Source organism: Salmo salar, chromosome ssa16, assembly GCF_905237065.1.
Source record: "Salmo salar chromosome ssa16, Ssal_v3.1, whole genome shotgun sequence".
NCBI classification, from domain to species: domain Eukaryota; kingdom Metazoa; phylum Chordata; class Actinopteri; order Salmoniformes; family Salmonidae; genus Salmo; species Salmo salar.
Window position 1 is genome coordinate 42,177,835 of NC_059457.1, and position 22,015 is coordinate 42,199,849.

The 22,015-nt window shown below is 41.0% G+C and overlaps 2 protein-coding genes across 6 annotated transcripts in view; both read right to left on the reverse strand.

Moving 5' to 3' along the window:
- Positions 1 to 7,386: 7,386 nt before the first annotated feature.
- On the reverse strand, positions 7,387 to 12,244 carry LOC106573872 (potassium voltage-gated channel subfamily V member 2). Its single transcript, XM_014149288.2, has 2 exons — positions 9,930 to 12,244; positions 7,387 to 8,996 (listed from the first exon to the last, which is right to left on the reverse strand). The coding sequence occupies exons 1-2, from the start codon at positions 11,205 to 11,207 to the stop codon at positions 8,718 to 8,720; spliced, it is 1,557 nt and encodes a 518-aa protein (XP_014004763.1). The 5' UTR covers positions 11,208 to 12,244; the 3' UTR covers positions 7,387 to 8,717.
- Positions 12,245 to 12,450: 206 nt separating this feature from the next.
- LOC106573960 (very low-density lipoprotein receptor) overlaps positions 12,451 to 22,015 on the reverse strand; it is a 31,581-nt gene continuing 22,016 nt past the window's right edge. For 2 of the 5 annotated variants that reach the window (XM_045697274.1, XM_045697272.1), the window contains exons 8-14: positions 21,368 to 21,486; positions 20,806 to 20,945; positions 18,741 to 18,882; positions 18,515 to 18,625; positions 17,956 to 18,003; positions 14,401 to 14,547; positions 12,451 to 13,953 (exon numbers count right to left, since the gene is read on the reverse strand). In XM_045697274.1, coding sequence (XP_045553230.1) covers positions 14,417 to 14,547; positions 17,956 to 18,003; positions 18,515 to 18,625; positions 18,741 to 18,882; positions 20,806 to 20,945; positions 21,368 to 21,486 — 691 coding nt within the window. In that variant the 3' untranslated portion in view covers positions 12,451 to 13,953; positions 14,401 to 14,416. Of the gene's footprint in view, positions 14,548 to 17,955; positions 18,004 to 18,514; positions 18,626 to 18,740; positions 18,883 to 20,805; positions 20,946 to 21,367; positions 21,487 to 22,015 lie in introns of all 5 variants that reach the window. The other 3 variants (XM_045697273.1, XR_006759759.1, XM_045697275.1) reach the window with 3 other exon arrangements.

The window sequence follows — 22,015 nt, forward strand, 5'->3', positions numbered from 1 at the left end:
GCGGTGTCTGGTAAGACAAGGGGCTGCGGACTATGTATTTGTGTAAATAACAGCTGGTGCACGATATCTAAGGAAGTCTTGAGGTTTTGCTCACCTGAGGTAGAGTATCTCATGATAAGCTGTAGACCACACTATCTACCTAGAGCGTTTTCATCTGTATTTTTCATAGCCGTTTACATGGTGCCAGCATCAGTCTGTGGTGGTAAGACCACAATCAATGAGCTTTATTCCGCCATAAGCAAACAGGAAAACGCTCACCCAGAGGCGGCACTCCTAGTGGCCGGGAACTTTAGTGCAGGGAAACTTAAATCGGTCTTACCAAATTTCTATCAGAATGTTAAATGTGCAACCAGGGAAAGAAACTCTGGACCACCTTTCCTCCACACACAGAGACACGTACAAAGCTCTCCCTCACCCTTCATTTGGCAAATCTGACAATAATTCTATCCCCCTGATTCCTGCTTACAAGCAAAATTAAAGCAGGAAGCACCAGTGACTCGATCAATAAATAAGTGGTCGGATGAAGCAGATGCTAAGCTACAGGACTGTTTTTCTTGCACATAATGGAATATGTTCCGGGATTCCTCCGATGGCATTGAGGAGTACACCACATCTGCGCCACTTGGGAGCCCATGTGTACTTATATGTGTACTTATTAGAGGTCGACCGATTATGAGTTTAACGCCAATACCGATTATTGGACGACCCAAAAAAAAAGATGATACCGATTGATCGGACGATTTGTTTTATTTTTATTTGTAATTATGACAATTACAACAATACTGAATGAACACTTATTTTAACTTAATATAATACATCAATAAAATCAATTTAGCCTCAAATAAATAATGCAATGTTCAATTTGTTTTAAATAATGCAAAAACAACGTGTTGGAGAAGAAAGTAACAGTGCAATATGTGTCATGTAAGAAAGCTAACGTTTAAGTTCCTTGCTCAGAACATGAGAACATATGAAAGCTGGTGGTTCCTTTTAACATGAGTCTTCAATATTCCCAGGTAAGAAGTTTTAGGTTGTAGTTATTATAGGACTATTTCTCTCTATACCATGTGTATTTCATATACCTTTGACTATTGCATGTTCTTATAGGCACTTTAGTATTGCCAGTGTAACATTATAGCTTCCGTCCCTCTCCTCGCTCCTACCTGGGCTCGAACCAGGAACACATTGACAACAGCCACCCTCGAAGCAGCATTACAAGGGGAACAACTACTCCAAGTCTCAGAGCGAGTGACGTTTGAAACGCGATTAGCGCGCACCCCGCTAACCATTTCACATCGGTTACACCAGCCTAATCTTGGGAGTTGATAGGCTTGAAGTCATAAACAGCGCAATGCTTGAAGCATTGCGAAGAGCTGCTGGCAAAACGCACGAAAGTGCTGTTTGAATGAATGCTTACGAGCCTGCTGCTGCCTACCACCGCTCAGTCAGACTGCTCTATCAAATCATAGACTTAATTATAATATAATAAACACACAAATACGAGCCTTAGGTCATTAATATGGTCGAATCCGGAAACTATCATCTCAAAGAAAAAGTTTTTTCTTTCAGTGAAATACGGAACCGTTCCCTATTTTATCTAACGGGTGGCATCCCTATGTCTAAATATTCATGTTACAACCTTCAATGTTCAATGCACAACCTTCAATGTTATGCCATAATTACGTAAAATTCTGGCAAATTAGTTCGCAACGAGCCAGGCGGCCCAAACTGTTGCATATACCCTGACTCTGCGTGCAATGAACGCAAGAGAAGTGACACAATTTCACCTGGTTAATATTGCCTGCTAACCTGGATTTCTTTTAGCTAAATATGCAGGTTTAAAAATATATACTTGTGTATTGATTTTAAGAAAGACATTGATGTTTATGGTTAGGTACACGTTGGAGCAATGACGGTCCTTTTTCATGAATGCGCACCGCATTGATTATATGCAACGCAGGACAGGCTAGATAAACTAGTAATATCATCAACCATGTGTAGTTAACTAGTGATTATGATTGATTGATTGTTTTTTTTATAAGTTTAATGCTAGCTAGCAACTTACCTTGGCTTCTTACTGCATTCGCATGACAGGCAGGCTCCTCGTGGAGTGCAATGTAAAGCAGGTGGTTAGAGCATTGGACTAGTTAACCGAAAGGTTGCAAGATTGAATCCCTGAGCTGACAAGGTAAAAATCTGTCGTTCTGCCCCTGAACAAGGCAGTTAACCCACCGTTCCTAGGCCGTCATTGAAAATAAGAATGTGTTCTTAACTGACTTGCCTAGTTAAATAAAGGTGTAAAGTAAAAAAAATAAAAAAAATAATATATATATATATAAAAAATAAAATTAAAATTAAAAAAAATCGGCGTCCAAAAATACCGCTTGTTATGAAAACTTGAAATCGGCCCTAATTAAAATCGGCCATTCCGATTAATCGGTCGACCTCTAGTACTTATATATTACGTTAGCCAACCTGACAACCTGACCCTAATTGTATAGCTTCTGGAAGCACAATCCAAGTGAGAGGATACACCCACAAGTACACTACAGAGTATGTGTAATATCTGCATGAGTACAGTGCCCCTGTGACAACAATTTTGGGCCCCCTTGTGGCCCCCCTAAATGTGGAGTATGAAATCATTTTTACATAACTAATTTTTGCTATCGTTCTTTTTTTACATCCGTTATTAGACAGAAAATGCTAAAAAATTGTTGAATGATTATGAACATGGTCTTTTGCCTGCTAATGCCTGCAGTGCAGTGAAGAAAACGATATGACAACAACGTCTAATGTAACTGGCCCCTCTAACAGTACAACTGGCCCCAGCTTGGCCCCCCCAGTTGAAATGGTCTAGAACCGCCACTGATCTTGCCCTTACTCCTTAGAACTCTCTACCTCCGAAATGCCACTGGTGTTGGAAAATGTTGCTCTCCTCAAACTTCCTTTTCTTCTTCATCGCCGCCTCCATAGACGTCTCCCGCTTTCTTTTTCTCTTTCCTATTCTCCCATTATTTGTACCGCTATGCTCCAGATTTGCTTCACTTTCTTCTCCATCACTATCTCCTACCATCTCTGACCCAGTCACAGTACAGCCGTGCTGAACCGCAGCCACACCGATTAAAAGTTTCATTGTTTGCTTATTCCCTTCTAATCGAATTGCAGTCTCTCTCCGCTCTTCCTCTACTGACATCGTCACCAGCATAGCACCCCCAAACCATCACACTTCCTCTTCCATGCTTCACAGTGGGAACCACACATCCAGAGATCATCCATTCACCTACTCTGCGTCTCACATGGCCGTTGGAACCAAAAATCTTTAATTTGGACTCATCAGACCAAAGGACAGATTTCCACCGGTCTAATGTCCAAAGCTTGTGTTTCTTGGCCCAAGCAAGTCTCTTCTTCTTATTGGTGTCCTTTAGTAGGGGTTTCTTTGCAGAAATTCAACCATGAAGGCCTGATTCATGCAGTCTCCTCTGAACAGTTGATGTTGAGATGTGTCTTGAACTCTGAAGTATTTATTTGGCAATTTCTGAAGCTGGTAACTCTAATGAACTTATCCTCTGCAGCAGGTAACTCAGTCTTCCTTTCCTGTGGCGGTCCTCATGAGAGCCAGTTTCTTCATAGCTCTTGATGTTTTTTGTGACTGCACTGTAACTGAAGAAACTTTAAAAGATCTTGAAATTTTCCATATTGACTGACCTTCATGTCTTAAAGTAATGGACTGTTGTTTCTCTTTGCTTATTTGAGCTGTTCTTGCCATAATATGGACTTCTATTCTGTATACCAACCCTACCTTGTCGCAATATACAATCCTCCAACACATTAAGAAGGAAAGAAATTCCACAAATTAACTTTTAACAAGGGACACCTGTTAATTGAAATGCATTCCAGGTGACTACCTCATGAAGCTGGTTGAGAGAATGCCTTTCACAGCTTTGCACACTATTGGCAAAGGGTGGCTACTTTGAAGAATCTCAAATATAAAATATTTTGTTTTACACTTTTTTGGTTACTACATAATTCCATATGTTATTTCATAGTTTTGAAGTCTTCACTATTATTGTACAATAGAGAAAATTAAAATAAAAAAAAACCCTGGAATGAGTGTGTGTCCAAACTTGACTGGTACTGTATATAAATGTTTTATAAATCATTAGGCCTTCTCTGAAGGCCCCCAGGGTTCCCACTGCCTGGAGATATCAGGAGTCTTCTAGCTATAGAATGAAGCACGCCGAGATAATTGTATTAGCAATTTATAGTTGAGATTTTTAAGGTGCATTTTTCTTAAATAACCTTTTGTTTTTGAGTAGCTCATCAATTACTGATCGTTTTAATCTAGTCATTTTTTAACCTCAATGTTGAAAGTGGATGAGAAATTTGACTTTTTGCCATCAACAAAGTCTAGAGCCAGCTGATTGTTTTCTTTTGAATTCCTGCATTGAATACCTGCTTTGAACACCTGCATTGAAGTGATTAACCTATTATCTCCTGGAGGACTACAAAGTACAGGAATGGGGGACACACATCTTTTACTCAGGATTCCATCGTAGTTTCAAGAGGATTAAACAAACCCTTAGTAAGGAACCCAAACGGGTCCTCAACTTGGAATCCTACGGGGGAAAAATCCAACAAGACTGCAAGGTGGTACTAAATCCACTCATAAGCCAAAAGAGTCCACACAGAACTGTGTCTCCGTCTTCCCCTCTCGCAGCTGAATGTTGTATTGACCTCAGCAATTTAGTAACCTTGCCCAAATGCCGGGCCATCCAAGCCCACTCGCCAGTCCCCACTTCATTCGCCAGTCACCTGGCAATTTTGTGGTTTTTAATACTCGTTCCCTGAACAACCAAGCCCTACTCATCAGTGATATTGTGGACAAATGTATTGATGTTCTGTGCCTAATAGAGCCATGCAACCACCCAATTGCTATTACCTGCTTAACCAAGCAACATTTGGCTGTTTACCTTGACAAACCTCATGCTGTGGGTCATAGGTGGGCTTGCTGTCCTTCATTGGTCTGACTTGAAGATCAAAGTCACACCTGTATTGCAGGTAACCTCCTTTCAATGCATAGCCTGTACAATATCTGGCCCTCAACCACTGTTTATAGTACTAATTTACCGGCCACCTAAAACCTCTATTCTTCCTCTCTGAGTTAGGCGTGTGCCTAACATCGGTCTGTTCCTTGTGTCCTGCCACACGATTGCTAGGGGACTTTAACATTGATGTGGACTCTGATGGATGTGCTTTTGCCAGAAACTTTATGGCCCTGTTGGATTGCTTCAACTTCACACAGCATGTCAACTACCCCACCAATGTACTTCCCCTTGTGTGCACAACTGCCACGGCTCCCTCCAACATCTCAGGTCTGGACATACCCATCTCTGACCACAAGGCCATACTGTTCAGTGTGTGCCCAAGCCTACCAACAAGTGCACAATTTCCTACAGAAATATCAAAAGGACTAACACTGCTGACCTAATGGATATACTGCAATCACATGACACCACTGACCCTAATGTATCCTCAGTGATTGACCTGGTGGCTCATTACAACAGTGAGCAAGCTCTCCTCCCACCTGGATGTTCTGGCCCCCCTTAAAATAAGGGTGGTCTCCAACATCCCAACGCCAGGGTACCCTCCTGCCATGAAAGCCAAAGGATGACAACAAGAACAGCTCTACAAACAGACAGGGCTCATCATCCATAAGGAGGCCTACAAAAAAAAATCACATTTACAAGGACTCATTTGCCACAATAAAATCTGCCTATTTCTCCAACATCATAAGGAATGAACAAGGAAACTGATAAAATAATTTATGTTTAAAGATAATGATTAAATAATTCTACCCTGAAACCTAACTATTAGTGATATAGTTTATGTAGCATGTATAATGAATAATTAAAATGTTAAACATAAGTTTAACTAGGTTGGACTGGGAAAGAGAGGAATGTGTGTGTGTGTGCTTAAGAAAACACCGAGAACCATTAAACTATGTTTGAACCGACCTAGCTAGAACTCAGAGTTTATATGAAAGGGAGTACCCTGCAAGGTTTTTCTAATCTCAGAGGAATAAAACTGGCGGCAGGGTAGTGATATACAGTTGTAAGAGTTCTGGAGAAGAACATTACTCTCCTTAATGTTTGTGTGGATGTATGTGCGTAAGTAATGAGTAAACTATAAAATGGATGTCTTTGTATAGTGGACTTCAGAGCGTACTCGTGAATAAACATTGATTTGACTCTTGTAAACTGGGAATTCTGTTTTATTTAAACCAGAACTTTACAAACTCTGGGTTGCAGACCTAGTAGATTAATTGAAGTTTATGAACATTGATAACAAAATTCTATATCAGAAACCCAATACTGCTCTTCTCAACCATCAACAAACTTCTCCGCCCACTGGACAAACCCTCTCTCACAATCAACACCGACCTCTGTGACAGTTTTCTGGCCTCCTTTCAAAACAAAGTGAAGCCATCTACCAATAGCTGCAAGAGTCTCACCCTTCATCTGCCCCCCGACCCCCAGGACTACCCGACTCACCACCTGAGAACAGACTTAAAGGACATGTTTCATTATAACCCCCCCTAAAAAACAATGAGTAGTGCATGTATATGTATGAATCTGTTAAGTCACTTATATTTTCAATCTGACATTAAGATTTTCTTTTACTACATCTTTAATCGAGATTAAATCGATTATATACTTCTGGACTGCACGTGCACCATAAAAATATGAACTAGAACATTGTCCATGCTTGACGAAGATTCAGGTGAATACTTTTGGAACGATGAGCTTATGGAAAACTTTTTGACTGCACTAGATGGCAGTGTGTGATTGGGTTTCTTCTGACAATGAAGTACCTGACTACAGCCATATTGTTTTGAATCTAGAAGAAGACCTATAGACAGGAGTAGGCAAGAAGGAGTCAGCCGATGTTGGCTAACGCAATGTCTAGTTTGTAACTTACCATACTTTTCTGATCGAGTGAGTGTCTGGTAACTGCCTAGTTGGTTAGCTAGCTAAGTGTAAAATGCAGCTAACTACAATTATCATTAACTATTATTATCTAGCTAGCTACAGTAGCGGAATGTCAGATATAAAGTAAGCAGGATCGTGGCATGCCACAAACAATGCATGTTGGTTAGCTAGCTCACATTAGCTAGATCATGCTAGCTAGCTAGCTAGCTAGCTAATGCCCACAGATGTAACTCAGCTGTTTTTGCAGTGGCATCCACAGCCACTGATATTTTGCCCAGCGCTTCTGCTGTTGGACCTTTGTCAACACCACATGAGAATGAGCCCGCCGCTAACGTTATAGAGAATGGGTCTGGGGTTACAGTCGAGACAGAGGGAAAAGAGCCTAAGGCATTATAGATTTACCGGGGAAGTTAATATTTTAATTGAAGATGACACTAATTGTAGACGATGTTCAAATATAGGTGAACAATTTCTCATGAATGGTTGTACTAAAAAGTGGAATGAGGCCAATAATGATCATATTCGACAACACAACTGCTTAGCTAACGTAGCTAGCTTGATAACTTAGCTAGCCATAAATGACCAGGTGTTCAAAAATGAAAAGAAATCTGAGCCCCACCACCACCACCTTCTTAAAATAACTATTTGTTATCACATATGGCAATTTTTTTGCTCTAGGTTGCAGGAAATAGCAGTTACAGGTGTTCAAATCGTTGAGTTCGGACAAAAAGAGCCGTTAAAAAAAATAATAATAATAATAAATAAAAAGAGTAGTTCGTTCGCAAAAGAACCCATCGCTAGTCTTCATATACTGCATTTTCTTCTCTACTCCGTCAGGCATTCTAAATGCAAGTTGTGAGTGATGTAAAAGTGCTGGACATCTTCCTGTAAGTGGGTTTCCAACAGAGATTGGATATCACATTACAAACCAGCATATAATGCGACACTAAGAAATATTCAAATAAGGCTTCACACCCTTATAACTCAAAGGAAGTAAACTGAAAGAGAAATGTACTCTGCTGTAGTTGATTGTTAATTCCAAACACAGAAAAGTGTAAAATTTGAGTTAAATTTAAGCAACTCTGAGAGTTGGATATTTACACAATTGTCGTTTTAACTCCAAAAATATCAACACCATGACCAGAGTAGTTTTAACACAAAATGTGGGTGGGACCATATAGTGTTACATTTGACACCATATGAGTTAAATTAACTCTTGCGATTTGACTGTGTTCAATGAAGTGTTTAAATAGAATAGTACAAATATATATGTATATACATTCATAAAGATTACACATGCTTATGATAAGCAACGATAAGAGTCATGGACATGATAGACTATGACAAGAATCATCTTTATATTTGTGCAAGTAAATAGAGCAAAGATTGCAACATGGTATACTGCATTTACAATGTACTGTAACTTACAACCCTCTGGTCTGCGCGCTTAAACACACTATGCACATAACACCACATACCATTGACTTTTACAGGAACTGCTCTACAGTAACAGGAAATTGCTCAAGATCGCAGTGTCAGTCCCTAACATAGGGTGACACCCACATCCTCCCTTGTACATCCTTTCTATGAGTCTGCTTTTTGTGTCCCCCGTCCTTATCGTTAGCTCCATTTCACTCCTATTAGTCCAGACCATTCCCCACTGGTGATTTGGTAGAGAAGTCTTGAAATACCCCCTGCAATGTCAAAAAAGTACATCCTGTCTAGAGCTCAGTGGCTCCTGCCTTCCTCCAGGTCGCCCATAGAGGGATTGAAGCACACGTCCAGTTTGCGACGGAGACGGGCCTTGAGCATCAAGCGGCGTTTCACGCTGGTTGAGGTGGACTCCTGGTACTTGAGCTTGGCGTAGTAGTCTGAGAACTTGTTGAAGAGGAGAGAGATGGGCATGCCATTGAGAATGATGCCGAAGAAGATGCAGGAGAATGCCACCACGCGGCCAGGAAGGGATACGGGCACCACGTCCCCATAACCCACTTGGGAGATGCTCACCTGTAATGCAGGGTTAGAGGGACACACTCTCAGAGCTTGCCTTCTTCTGTCATTGTCAACATGTTTTATGTTAATAATGACACTATGGTTATAACAGTAGTGAAGATAGCGTGGAAGGAAGTCTCAAGATTGAAGTATTAACATTACTGTCATTTACGTTGGTTGTGTTATTTGTGATGTCTTGTTTTGACCTTTTGTTTTGTCCCTTAGAGCTAATGGTAAAATTAAACTTGTCCCTGAAAAATTCCTCTTAGCATAGGGAGGCGGAAATGGTATGCAATGTCAGCTTCAATACAATAGAGACTAAAAAAGGAAGTGAATGGAAAAAATTGGGAAGTTGCGCAATTGTGTAATACATATCAAATGATCCATGAGGATCTGCATCAAAATACTGGCCTTCAACTTTCCCCACAAGTCCAAAATGCCGTGACAAGAACAGTATAATTGCAACTCAGTTTGTATTTCACATGTACTAGGATTACATCAGAGAGAACTAATCCTTTAAGTATTTAATCTGAATCTAAACTTGATATACAGTACATTGGGCCGCACACAAACATGATATGCTTCTCTGTTGTCACACAAGAGAAATGCTGGTTTGAAATTAGTTCTCATGGGTTTTATATAGGGGCAAGAGACGATTAGGGGAGGAAATAACATCCGTACGCAATACACCCTGTTGGTGTCCAATATGCCCATTGTCATTTTATATGTCAAAAGATAATTGGGGGAGGAAGTAACACCCCTATGCTGAGTATGTAACTACAGAGGGAGTGTTGGTTATTTCTCAACAATATGAAAAACGGTATTTATGTTGTATTGTTATTTATGTTGTATTGTTTTAAGGCTAGATGTAGCATCAAGGACAAAGTCAAGTAAGTCAACCAAAAGCTACATACATAGTATAATTTACATTCAAGTCTGGGTACTCACCGTCGCCCACCACCAGGTATCAGGAATACTCCTGAATGGAGAGCCTTCGACATCACGTTCAACCGAATGCAGGAGGGCAGAGAACATGAAAATGCCCATGGCGATGAAGAGGAAAAGGCAACACACCTGCTGGTAGCACTGGCGCAGGGTGAACCCAAACGCCCTCATGCCGGTGGAGTGGCGGGCCAGCTTCAGGATGCGAAAGATGCGCATCAGCTTGACAACTTTGAGCACTTTGCTGACCTTGCTGACACGAGACAGGGTTTTGAGATCTTCCTGGGCACTGAGGTCCTCCACGTTGGCAAACGCTTCAAATATCAGCTGGATAAAGTAGGGCATGACGGCCACCAGGTCCACCAAGTTCAGGGAGCTTTTGACAAAGTGCTTTATGTCACAAGTGGTAACAAGGCGCATGAAGTACTCGAATGTGAAGAAGAGAATGGAGAAAATCTCTACCCATTCCAGGTAGGTCTTGCCAGAGAGGGTGTGGGTCCTCAGTTCCTTCACAGTGTTGAGGGTCATAGCCACGATGGAGATGAGCACCAGGAGGCTAGAGAAAACTGCAAAGGATTTGGCCGACAGCGAGGAGTAAGGGTTTTCCATCAGGTCCCAGAGGTCTTTGCGAATTCCACCCAGGAACATGGTCTTGTAGCCTTCCTCATCATGCTTTACCTCGATCTCCGCTAAGAGTTCCTTTTCCACCTTCAGATTGTCCCGGAGTTCATCCACCTTCTCCTCAAACAGGATACGGCAACAGCGCTGGGTGTCATTCCAGCTCAGGCCCCAGTACTGCATCTCCTCCTCGAAGTTGATAGGGCACAGTTCCTGCATCACCCACAGAACACCGCTGCTGTAGAAGTGAAAGATGTAGTAAAAGAAAGTTGGGTCGCGATCAAAGAAGAACTCGTTGGTGAGCACCGAGTAGTCATCGCACAGAGTGAGCTGTTTGACGCGGTCTGTGCACAGGGCCAAGGAGCCTATCCGTGTGCGAGGGAATCTGACGGCCATCTTCTTGGGAATGTGAAAGACTTTTCCCCCTACGTTTATGTTTATGTTCTGTTGTGGTCTCAGCGTCTCTTTTTGGTGTCTTGGGATCTGGCCCTCAGGAGCAGGGCTGTCCAGGTGTTCCATAGAGTTCCATGGCTTAACAGATCTGCCCTGGGAGAAATAGAAGGCCTTTTCTTCCTCAATGGTCTGTGAGAAACTGGCTCCCAGCACATTGATGGTTGAGCGTCGCTCTTTCAGCTTAGTCTTTAGCTGAGCACTATTGGCATCCATGATACACTTTCAAGACACTTTTGTTGGTTTTCTGTGAGTGCTGGCTTTTAATTGTGCATAGAAACCAACCAGTCCCAAATGGGTTAACAATGTAAGAATAGCGCACAATAATTTTTGAAAACACAAAGGGAATTTACTCAGTTTCAACACTCAGAAGTGCGAGTCGTATCAACCAGGGTGCAGTCTTCATCAGACGTTAACAGAAGAACAAGGGAGGAAACACTGCCGGAAAAAAAGCTCCATCGACTCAGTGCACCTTGCCGAGCCACCCGAAGCGTCTTATAAAAATCATCTAGGCCCAGTTATCCCCTTCAGTGGCATTACTTCGTGCAGTACTTCTCAGTTGTGGTCCTGTAAGTCCAATGGTCAACAAGGGGAAGAACAAAGCCTCCTTTTCTTCCCCTGATGAGGACCGTTATGTGGGGAAGAAGAGTAAAAGTCATTTGAGCAGAAGATCCAAGAGGCTCTGATCTAATCTCATTGCTGCCCTTCCTCTTTCTTAAAGCAGTTATAAATAGGAGGGACAAGGGGAGATTAGTGCACACGTTCATTTGGAGATTTCGAACTTGGAAGAGGACGCTGGCTTCAACACTTGCAGAAGGCTGTCACTAACACTTTGTCAACAGCTCTTTTTAAAGAAATGTGGTTTCCATCCAGAACCAACCCATGTCGTCTCTACTTCCTAGACACTTCATGTTAATCCAATAGTGGATAGGTTTAAGCAATTTGGTAGTGAGAAGGTAAGTTTGTCTGTTTCCACAGAAATTGTCATTTGAAACTCATTACAGGTCATAAAATACACTTGTACAGAACATGGTAGATGCCAGATCCACTTTGCTCTCTGATTAGGCTAAGGAGGAACGTGTGCCTTCTTGCTGAAACATATCCATTCTTTTCAGATCTACACAAGTTCTTAGTGTAGGAACTAGGAGATGCATCTGAACAGGGCCAGTCAGATCCCAGAGCCTAGTGTAGGGGCTAGGGGTTGTGTCTGAACGGGGCCACAAGTCATTTCTCTTACACTCACTGAATTGTTCTCTCACCCAATGACGTTTCACATCCTGAACCAGTTAACCAATCTTCCTCAATCAATGGCCGATGAATTTTCTTTATTCAGATTTGAATAATGGAAATGGTATAATAATCTGCTCTAATTTAATTCTAACTGGGAACATTGTAGTTGACAGTTTCAGTTTGTGGCAAGATGAGGGACAGAATGCAGCCATAGATAGCATAGCAGTCATTGGAGCCAATTTGTTATTTGTTTATTATTTCACCTTTATTTATACAGGTAAATAAATTAAGAACAATGAGGTCAATCATTCATTCAATCATTCAGTAATCCCCACCACCGTAATCCACTCTACTGGACCTGATTGTACATCATCAGAAAACTACTTAACCTGGATGCCCTATCGCCTCAGAAGAATTGAGGTCAAAAGTCCAACAGTCACCTAAGGCTATACATTTAAAAGACAGCCATGCATGAGTGGGCTAAACTATGGTAATGTTTGACGTTTAACTGCCCTGTGATAATAAAAGTACTACTCTAGGTGATCGCTTTACAATGCTTTATTACCTTGTTCATTTTCCTTGATCTGAACTAAAAAAGGAAGTAAGGGAATTAATTCTTGTCATGCCTGGTTTAAAGGCAACCACATTACAAAGCAATTGTACATTCAAAATGTATTGCCATTATTGCAAAAGCAGGATCAAGCCTTTTATCAATTAAGGTGATAGGATATGATATTAATAGCCAACCATGAAAGATAGCATATTAGTTAATGAAATCACCTCATGAATATGGAGAAAACTATTTTTCATTCCATTTCAATTAAATAAACTCAACAAGTAAAGATGAACTGAAAGACTATTCAAAAGTAACCACAAAAATTGTCATGCTTCAATAACAGCAGTCCTTCCAAAAATAAATAGAACCTCACTTCAAAACATAAATACAGCTCACTCTGTAGTTAAGAATCCAAAGAAAGGCATTCTTTTTCTAAGATTAAACACAGGACAACAAATAATTTACAATAATCAAACAAAGGCAAACAATTGTTTTTCAATGAAGGCATAGCAACTGATCTAAACAATACAGACCAGTAAAAAAAAAAAGACTAAATTACAGTGTTAAGTGAATTCTCTACTTCAACATCAGAGCCACATTCTACTCCCTTGTTGCCATTTTATATTAAAACACACCTCAACTTCAGTTGATCCCCAAACACCAGATAAGAGCAGAGATGCATGTAACTAGGAGCAGAATGTACAACCCATGTCTCTGTGTATGGCTGGTTCAGTTGTAAGGCTGGTACATTGTTTTGCATACACTGTATCAAATGTGGAGTGATTTATATATACATACAATGTATCTACATATTAGTCCAAATATGAATTACGAAACTTTGGACATAGTCAACTGAGTGCAAAAGGACACAGATGTCACAATGAAAGTGTATGCATGAGGGATACAGTACCCCACATAGGCAGAGGTGTCCATCTGTAGCTAAATAACTGATATGCATGAGGACCACCAAGGCTAGGGTCAATTCTAATTCAATTACAGTCAAGTCAGGAAAATCAATGACTGGAAAAAAAGTCAATAGTACAAGTCATTTTCTAGCCTTCATTGAAACTGAAGTGGAGAGCCACAGTCAAGCGGGAGCACTGCTGGACACCGGTCTCTTACGCAAGTGACTTGGGACACTCAGTTGCAGTCCAAGTCCAGCTTTAGCAGGGTGTCCTGATGGAGGAGATGGCTGTATACTAAGCATATAGATCACATTCTTCACTTAAGCCCTTTAACAGAGGGCAGTCTGTCAGGTGAGGCACGGTTTCGAGACACCAGGGTCCTTGGAGTCAATTAGATTACATTCATTTAATTCATCCTTTATTAATTTAAGGTAACCCAATTTTATCAAATTATTTCATTTATTCTTCATTCCCATTGAGATCTATATCGGTTTTAACAGGAATCCCTTAAATAGAAGTTAAAACTGAACTTGATTGAATTTCATTAAAAACAGACATTGCTCATAATGTCAAGTAATAAATTGTATTAAAATGCCTTCAATTGCTACATCGATTAAAAGTAAAAATTACCCATAGACGCTTCACTGAGGAAATTGTCCCCCCGTCATACTGTCGTGAAAAAGCCCACTGACTCATCCTGTTCATTGGCAGGGCTTACCTTGACAGGACAAGTCTCAGGGGCCATGTATGAGTGGATCCTGGGACTCTTTCAGGGAGAAATCTTGGAAGGTGAGTGTCCTGGAGGGCTTGAAAACATCCTTCCACCACCACAACGCCCCCCCCACCAACAGCACACTCAGGACCACTGGGCAGAACATAGAGCAGTTAGTTGAGGTAGGATTTTATATAAAAAATAAAATAAAGTACTACCACTAATTTATAGTTTAAATGTGCATGTAAATAAGTTAATACGTATGTCTTATTAGCCATCGAGAGCTTTGTATTTTAAGGTTCTATCTGCAAAAAGATGATTCAGCGATAATTGGCTTTAAAGTTCAGAAACCTTCATTGGTTTGAATAGTGTCAGATTTTTATCTTGTATTCTTTTGAACATTAACGGGGGTATTTTGAGTACTATATTGGTAGAGAAAATGTAATAGAACAAGGCTGTCAATAATGAAATTCTGACCAAAATGCAGATAGAACTGTCAGTCCCAAGCGATCAATATATTAGGCCTTAATTAAGTGTTCAAATTCAAAATCATGTGTTACTGGCCAATCCGTAATATAGACATTAATATACTGAACAAAAATATAACATAAGAATTTCAAAGATTTTAATGAGTTACAGTTCATAAGGAAATCAGTTGATTGAAATAAATAAATTAGGCCCTAATCTATGGATTTCGCATGACTGGAGAATACAGATATGTATCTGTTGGTCACAGATAGCCGCCGCCGCCGCCGCCCCCCCCCCCCCCAAAAGAAAATTGGGCCATGGATCAGAAAACCAGTCAGTATCTAGTGTGACCACCATTTATTTCATGCAGCGCCACATCTCCTTCACATAGTGTTGATCAGGCTGTTGTGGCCGGTGGAATGTTGTCCCACTCTTCAATGGCTGTGTGAAGTTGCTGGATATTGGCGGGAACTGGAACACGCTGTCGTACATGTCGATCCAGGGCATCCCAAATATGCTCAATGGGTGACATGTCTGGTGAGTATGCAGGCCATAAAAGAACTGGAAAATGTTCAGCTTCCAGGAATTGTGTACAGATCCTTGCGACATGGGGCTGTGCATTATTATATTGAAACGTGATAAAGGCGGATGAATGGCACAACAATAGGCCTCAGGATCTGGTCACGGTATCCCTGTGCATTCAAATTGCCATTGATAAAATACAATTGTTGTCCATAGCTTATACCTGCCCATACCATAACCCCACCATGGGGCACTCTGCTCACAACGTTGACATCAGCAAACCGCTCATCCAGACGACGCTATACATGCGGTCGTGAAGCCAGTTGGGCGTACTTCCAAATTCTCTGAAATGACTTGAGGCAGCTTATGGTAGAGAAATGAACATTCAATTCTCTGGCAACATCTCTGGTGGACATTTCTGCAGTCAGCATGCCAATTCCATGCTCACTCAAAATTTGAGACATCTGTGGTATTGTGTGACAACTGCACATTTTAGAGTGGCCTTTTATTGCCCCCAGCACAAGGTGTACTGTGTAATGATCATGCTATTTAATCATCTTATTCATATGCCACACCTGACAGGTGGATGGATTATCTTGGCAAAGGAGAAATTCTCACTAACAGGGATGTAAATAAATTTGTATACACAATGAGAGAAATAAGCTTTTCGTGCATATGAAACATTTCTGGGATATTTTATTTCAGCTTATGAAACATGTGACCAACACTTTACATGTTGCATTGATATTTTTGTTTGGTGTGTACATTTCTTTATTACAAGAAACAGACTAATGTGGAACTAAGGCACGTGTCAAACAAGGGCCATTGGCCGAATTCGGCCCGTGACATTTCTATCTGGCCACGCAATGATTTGTATTGTCAATTCATTTTTGGCACAGGATGCGCTGCACTACACTACAAGTCACAGCAAGTACTGCCAATGTGCTGCACTCAAAATGGTAGTGCATTGCCACACCACACACACGAGCCAGCCAGTGCGCTGTATCATGTCACTAACGGCACTTTCCAAGTTCCGGTTCAACGGGTCAATGCTGTAGCCTTCAGAATTATTTTTTATTATTTTTTTGTCATTTAGCAGACGCTCTTATCCAGAGCGACTTACAGTAGTGAATGCATACATTTCATTTAAAAAAAAATTCTTCCCCGTACCGGTCCCCCGTGGGAATTGAACCCACAACCCTGGCATTGCAAACACCATGCTCTACCAACTGAGCCACACGGGACAATTTTGACAACCAAACTGTAATCTTGGTTGTCAAAAAGTTAAGATAAAAAAGTGTACAATGCAGTCAGAAAGAATTCAGACCTTTACTTTTTCCACATTTTGTTATATTACAGCCTTTTTGTAAAATGTATTAAATAGTCTCCCCCTCAATCTACACACAATACCCCATAATGACCCCAATACCCCATAATGACCCCAATACCCCATAATGACCCCAATACCCCATAAACAAGTTCAGAAATGTTTGCTAATTTATTAAGAACAAAATACTTATAAATGTGATATTTCAGTTTTCAGACACTACTCAGTACTTTGTTGAAGCACCTTTGGCAGCAATTATGGCCTTTGGCAGCGATATGTCACTGACAGAGCTCCTCTGTAGAGATGGGAGAAACTTCCAGAAGGACAAACATCTCAGCAGCACTCCACCAATCAGGCCTTTATAGTAGAGTGGCCAGACAGAAGCCACTCCTCAGTAAAAGGCACATGACAGACGCTTGGAGTTTGCCAAAAGGAACCTAAAGACTAAGACCATGAGAAACAAGATTCTGGTCTGATGAAACCAAGATTGAAGTCTTTGGCCTGAATGCCAAGCTTGACGTCTGGAGGAAACCTGGCACCATCCCTACGGTGAAGCATGGTGGTGGCAGCATCATGCTGTGGGGATGTTTTTCAGCGGCAGGGACTGAGAGACTAGTCAGGATCGAGGCAAAGATGAACGGAGCAAAGTACAGCGAGATCCTTGATTAAAACCTGCTTCAGAGCGCTCAGACTGGGGCGAAGGTTCACCTTCCAACAGAACAACGACCCTAAGTTTGAGAGGATCTGCAGAGAAGAATGGGAGAAACTCCCCAAATACAGGTGTGCCAACAAAGCACTGAGTAAAGGGTCTGAATACCTATGTAAATGTGATATTTCAGTTTATTTGAAATACATTTGTAAAAAAAAATATTTAAAAAAAAAAGAGAAAAAAACCCTATTTAATCAATTATAGAATAAGGCTGTAATGTAACGTGGAAAAAGTCAGGAGTCTGAATAATTTCCAAAGGCACTGTAAAATGCTGTATTAGCTACTTATATAGACACTAATAAACTACAAATTAGTGGCCAATATGTGTACCTTAAAACAAAGGGTTAGTTGTTTTTGCATATAAACAGCTGCTGTGTCTATATAAACCATAAGGCACCGACACATTTATATCACAGATCATTTGAATCTTTCCTTACATCTGATTGATATGATCTTTTGTACAGTTCAACAGATGAGATATATTACATACACCATAAGAGATCTAAATATGATGGATTAATTGCTAAAAACCCACCTATAAGTGAAAGGATTCCAGCGTAGGTGGTATCAGACACCGCTGCGCCTGGAAGTGGGTGAGAAACGTCTATATAAAAAAGCTAAATAACAATTCTGCAATGAAATACATCGCATAAAATATACTAAATGGAAAATGTTTTGTACTGCTCATGTTTTTGCCGTTGTTACTAACCTCGCGAACAAGAGCCAATTGTTATACTAGATGTTGTACACACAATAATAATAATAATAATAAAGTAAATTAGTGCATTTTATAATAGAAATCTCAAAGTGCTTCATAAGCAAAAAACATTAGGAGCACTTGCTCTTCCCATGACAGCCTGACCAATTTTCAGTTTTCACCACCCGACTCAGACCACTGCCAGACAGTCATAGCAAAATTCTTGATTGAGAAATTGCTTTTCGCTAAGAAGCCATGTTTCTTTTTGACCATTTATTAAAAACAAAAAGCACAGTAAGGAACTTAATTGTTACCCAGAAATGATTTGATTGGGATAAAAACTGCTGAACTGAACCTTTAGCTAATAACCACCCTTCATCCACTTCCGCATACTCACCACCACCTGTTGGAGAAACGCAGGTGAAGCTGGGAGAGCCTGTTCCAGAGAAAAGGTCTGGCACACACTCATATGGACAAACTCTACTGGTATTTCCACATACAGCAGAGCCTGGAAACATAAGTGATATACCATCAGTCAAATGACATGACAAACTGGGGTTGAATCTAAACGTTTGTGCCTTGGAAACATTATCACAGTTCACTCCATGGGCTGAAAGACAAACCTTTTGGTTGAAGAACTGGGTGAATGAGAACCAAGGCACCAGGGAAAGCGATATTGGGCAGGATGACTCTGAAGAGGCTGCCATTGTGCTTGTCAGCACTACAGATTGAGTGGGTGGCCTGTTCACTCCAGTATACATGTCCCTGATAGACGTGAGAGCAGTGAACAAACATTTGGCAACATCCAGAATGCCACACTTCAGAGTGTATTAACTTTTACATTTCAGTCATTTAGCAGTCGCTCAATTAATGCATTCATCTTACAAATGCTAGGGGAGACAACCACAGTCGTAGTAAGTCATTTTTCCCTCTGTGGTTGTTGATTATTGCTAGACAACCATTTTCAGTTCTTGCCATAGATTTAAGTAGATTTAAGCCAAAACTGTAACTAAGCCACTCAGGAACATTCACTGTCTTCTTGGTAAACAACTCTAGTGTATATTTGGCCTTGTGTTTTAGGTTATTGTCCTGCTGAAATGTGAATTAATCTGTCAGTGTCTGGTGGAAAGCAGACTGTACCAGGTTTTCCTCTAGGATTTTGCCTGTGTTTAGCTACAACTCAAGTCCTTAAGGATTACAAGCATACACACAATATGATGCAGCCACCACTATATGCTTGAAAATATGGCGAGTGGTACTCAGTAATGTATTGTAATTGCCCCGAAACATAACACTTTGTATTCAGGACAAAAGGTTAATTGCTTTGCCAATTTTTTTGCAGTATTACTTTAGTGCCTTGTTGCAAACAGGATGCATGTTTCGGAATATTTTTATTCTGTACAGGCATCTTTCTTTTCACACTGTCAGTTAGGTTAATATTGTGGAGTAAGTACAATGTTGTTGATCTATCTTCAGTGTTCTCCTATCACAGCCATTCAACTCTAACTTTTTAAAAGCCACCATTTGGCCTCATGGTGAAATCCCTGAGCGGTTGCCTTCCGCTCTGGTGTTGGAGTTAGGAAGCACGCCTGTTTCTTTGTAGTGACTGGGTGTATTGATACACCATCCAAAGCATAATGAATAACTTCACCATGCTTAAAGGGATATTCAATATCTGCACACAGTGAGTCCATGCAACTTATGTGACTCGTTATTGATATTGGGCAAGATGACTAAAAGGGTCTTCCATTTTGCTTCTCAGTACTATACTGACGAAGTGGATGGGCTGTTCACTCTAGTAAACACAGAGAGAAGTAAGGGAGCCATGAGCAGCAGCGTGTATGAAACAGTAGTATTTCCACTGAAATGTCAAACATGCTAATTGCTAAGCCGTTAGCTAACATTTTAACGACACCAATAATCATAAAAACATTGATTGATTACAAGATAACACTGTTGAAGGTAACATATTTCTTAAACGCTGTTGAATATGGAGATAATACAGGGTGCTACTCTATAAACATTATTTGTTTGTGGGTAATTGTATGGGTCACTAAATGGCTGCCCATGATTCTAGCCAGGGGAAAATCAGCAGTGTTTTTTTTTTATAGCCTACTGTAGATTTAGTATTGTATGTACAGTGCATAAGATACACACATGCGATTCCTCCTTCTGTGTCTGTGGGGGGGGGGTCCAAGTTCTGTTCTTTATCATGAGTGTGTGAACCTGCCTGCTGTTGCCCTTACTTGTTTATAGTTGTTTGCTGCCACACACAGAAACACACGCTCCCTGGCTCCTCTTTTGCCCTCAGTCTTTCACACATTGATAGCAATCTGGAGTTTACCATAAAGCACAGTGTACAACATATACCCTCCTCTCTTCTCCTCCCCCCTCCCTCACGCCTTATAAAGAGATATATATATCTTAATTTTTTTACCTACACACATACATTTATTTAAAAATCGGGGCTCAATTCCAAACCAGAAACATGCTCTACTTCAGTCTGTCCTCGATGAGGTGTAAGCAACATTAAAGTAATGGCAAGTAAGTAATTTGTACTACTTCATCCCACTTAACAGTCTTCTCAGATCTGTTATCATGAGTCTTCAAAGAGGAAAGGGAACAGGGAAGGGAACAGGGGTCAGTCTCCAGATTGGAATGAGGCCTTAGTCATTTGGATGTCTATACCTCAAAGACGGCCAATCCAAAGGGCCTGTCCAGGTATCCATTGGACTCCACCACAGTTTTGCGATGCTGCCCGTCGAACCCTACCCTCGAGATGGTGCGCATCCCTGAGTCAACCCAGTACAGGAGTCGTCGAGGCATGTCTGTCAGAAAAACACACTATTCAACTCTGCACAATTGTGACTTTTTAGTGGTACTTATCAATCAAATCACTGTTTTTATAACCAAAACCAGTCTTTGTAAATCCCAAATGAAACTACATTTTGCTAACTAGTAAGCCAAACACTTACACGTCAAGAAATATAAAACCAGTTGGTGGTGCTTACGTAGCACATGGAGATGTGTGAAAGTTACTCCTCACCCTGAAGTGTCCCCATTTCAATGCCAATTGCTAGCTTTTCGCATTGCGTGACTGGTAAGACACTTTGGGAGGGCGGTCACATGTGCTAGCTAAGCAGAGGTCCTGGGTTTCAGCCGAATCAGGTAGGAAGTGGTACTCGCATGTAGCGTGACGTTCTTTACACTTATCTGTATAAGACATGCATAGAAGATGATCCAAACGTACCCAGAGAGATGGCAACTGGGTTCCGTATGGCTGAGGTGATTAGTGGCAGCCTGCCTTGTCCATCCAGGAGAGCACACTCGATCCTGGGGGAGCTGCCACCTTCTGCCCAGAACAGGAGCCTAGGGAAACAGAAGCTCTCCATGCCTACAGTGGATCTGGCATTGACATCCAAATCTCTGCTGGGGGCATTCTAGATATACTTTGAACAATCTGAGTGTCTATCTAAATTAGAGGTTGGCCAATTAATTAGGGCCGATTTCAAGTTCATAACAATCGGTAATCTGCCTTTTTGGACGCCGATTACATTGCAATCCACTAGAAAACTGCGTGGCAGGTTGACCGCCTGTTACAAGAGTGCAGCGTCAAAAGGACCTTGTGGCTGCAAGGAGCCAAGGTAAGTTGCTAGCTAGCATTAAACTTATCTTATAAAACAAAACAATCTTCACATAATCACTAGTTAACTACATATGGTTGATGATATTACTAGGTTAACTAGCTTGTCCTGCGTTGCATATAATCAATGTGGTGCCTGTTAATTTATCGTCGAATCACAGCCTACTTCAACTTCGCCAAACGGGTGATGATTTAACAAAAGCGCAGTCGCGAAAAAAGGACAATCGTTGCACAAATGTACCGAACCATAAACAT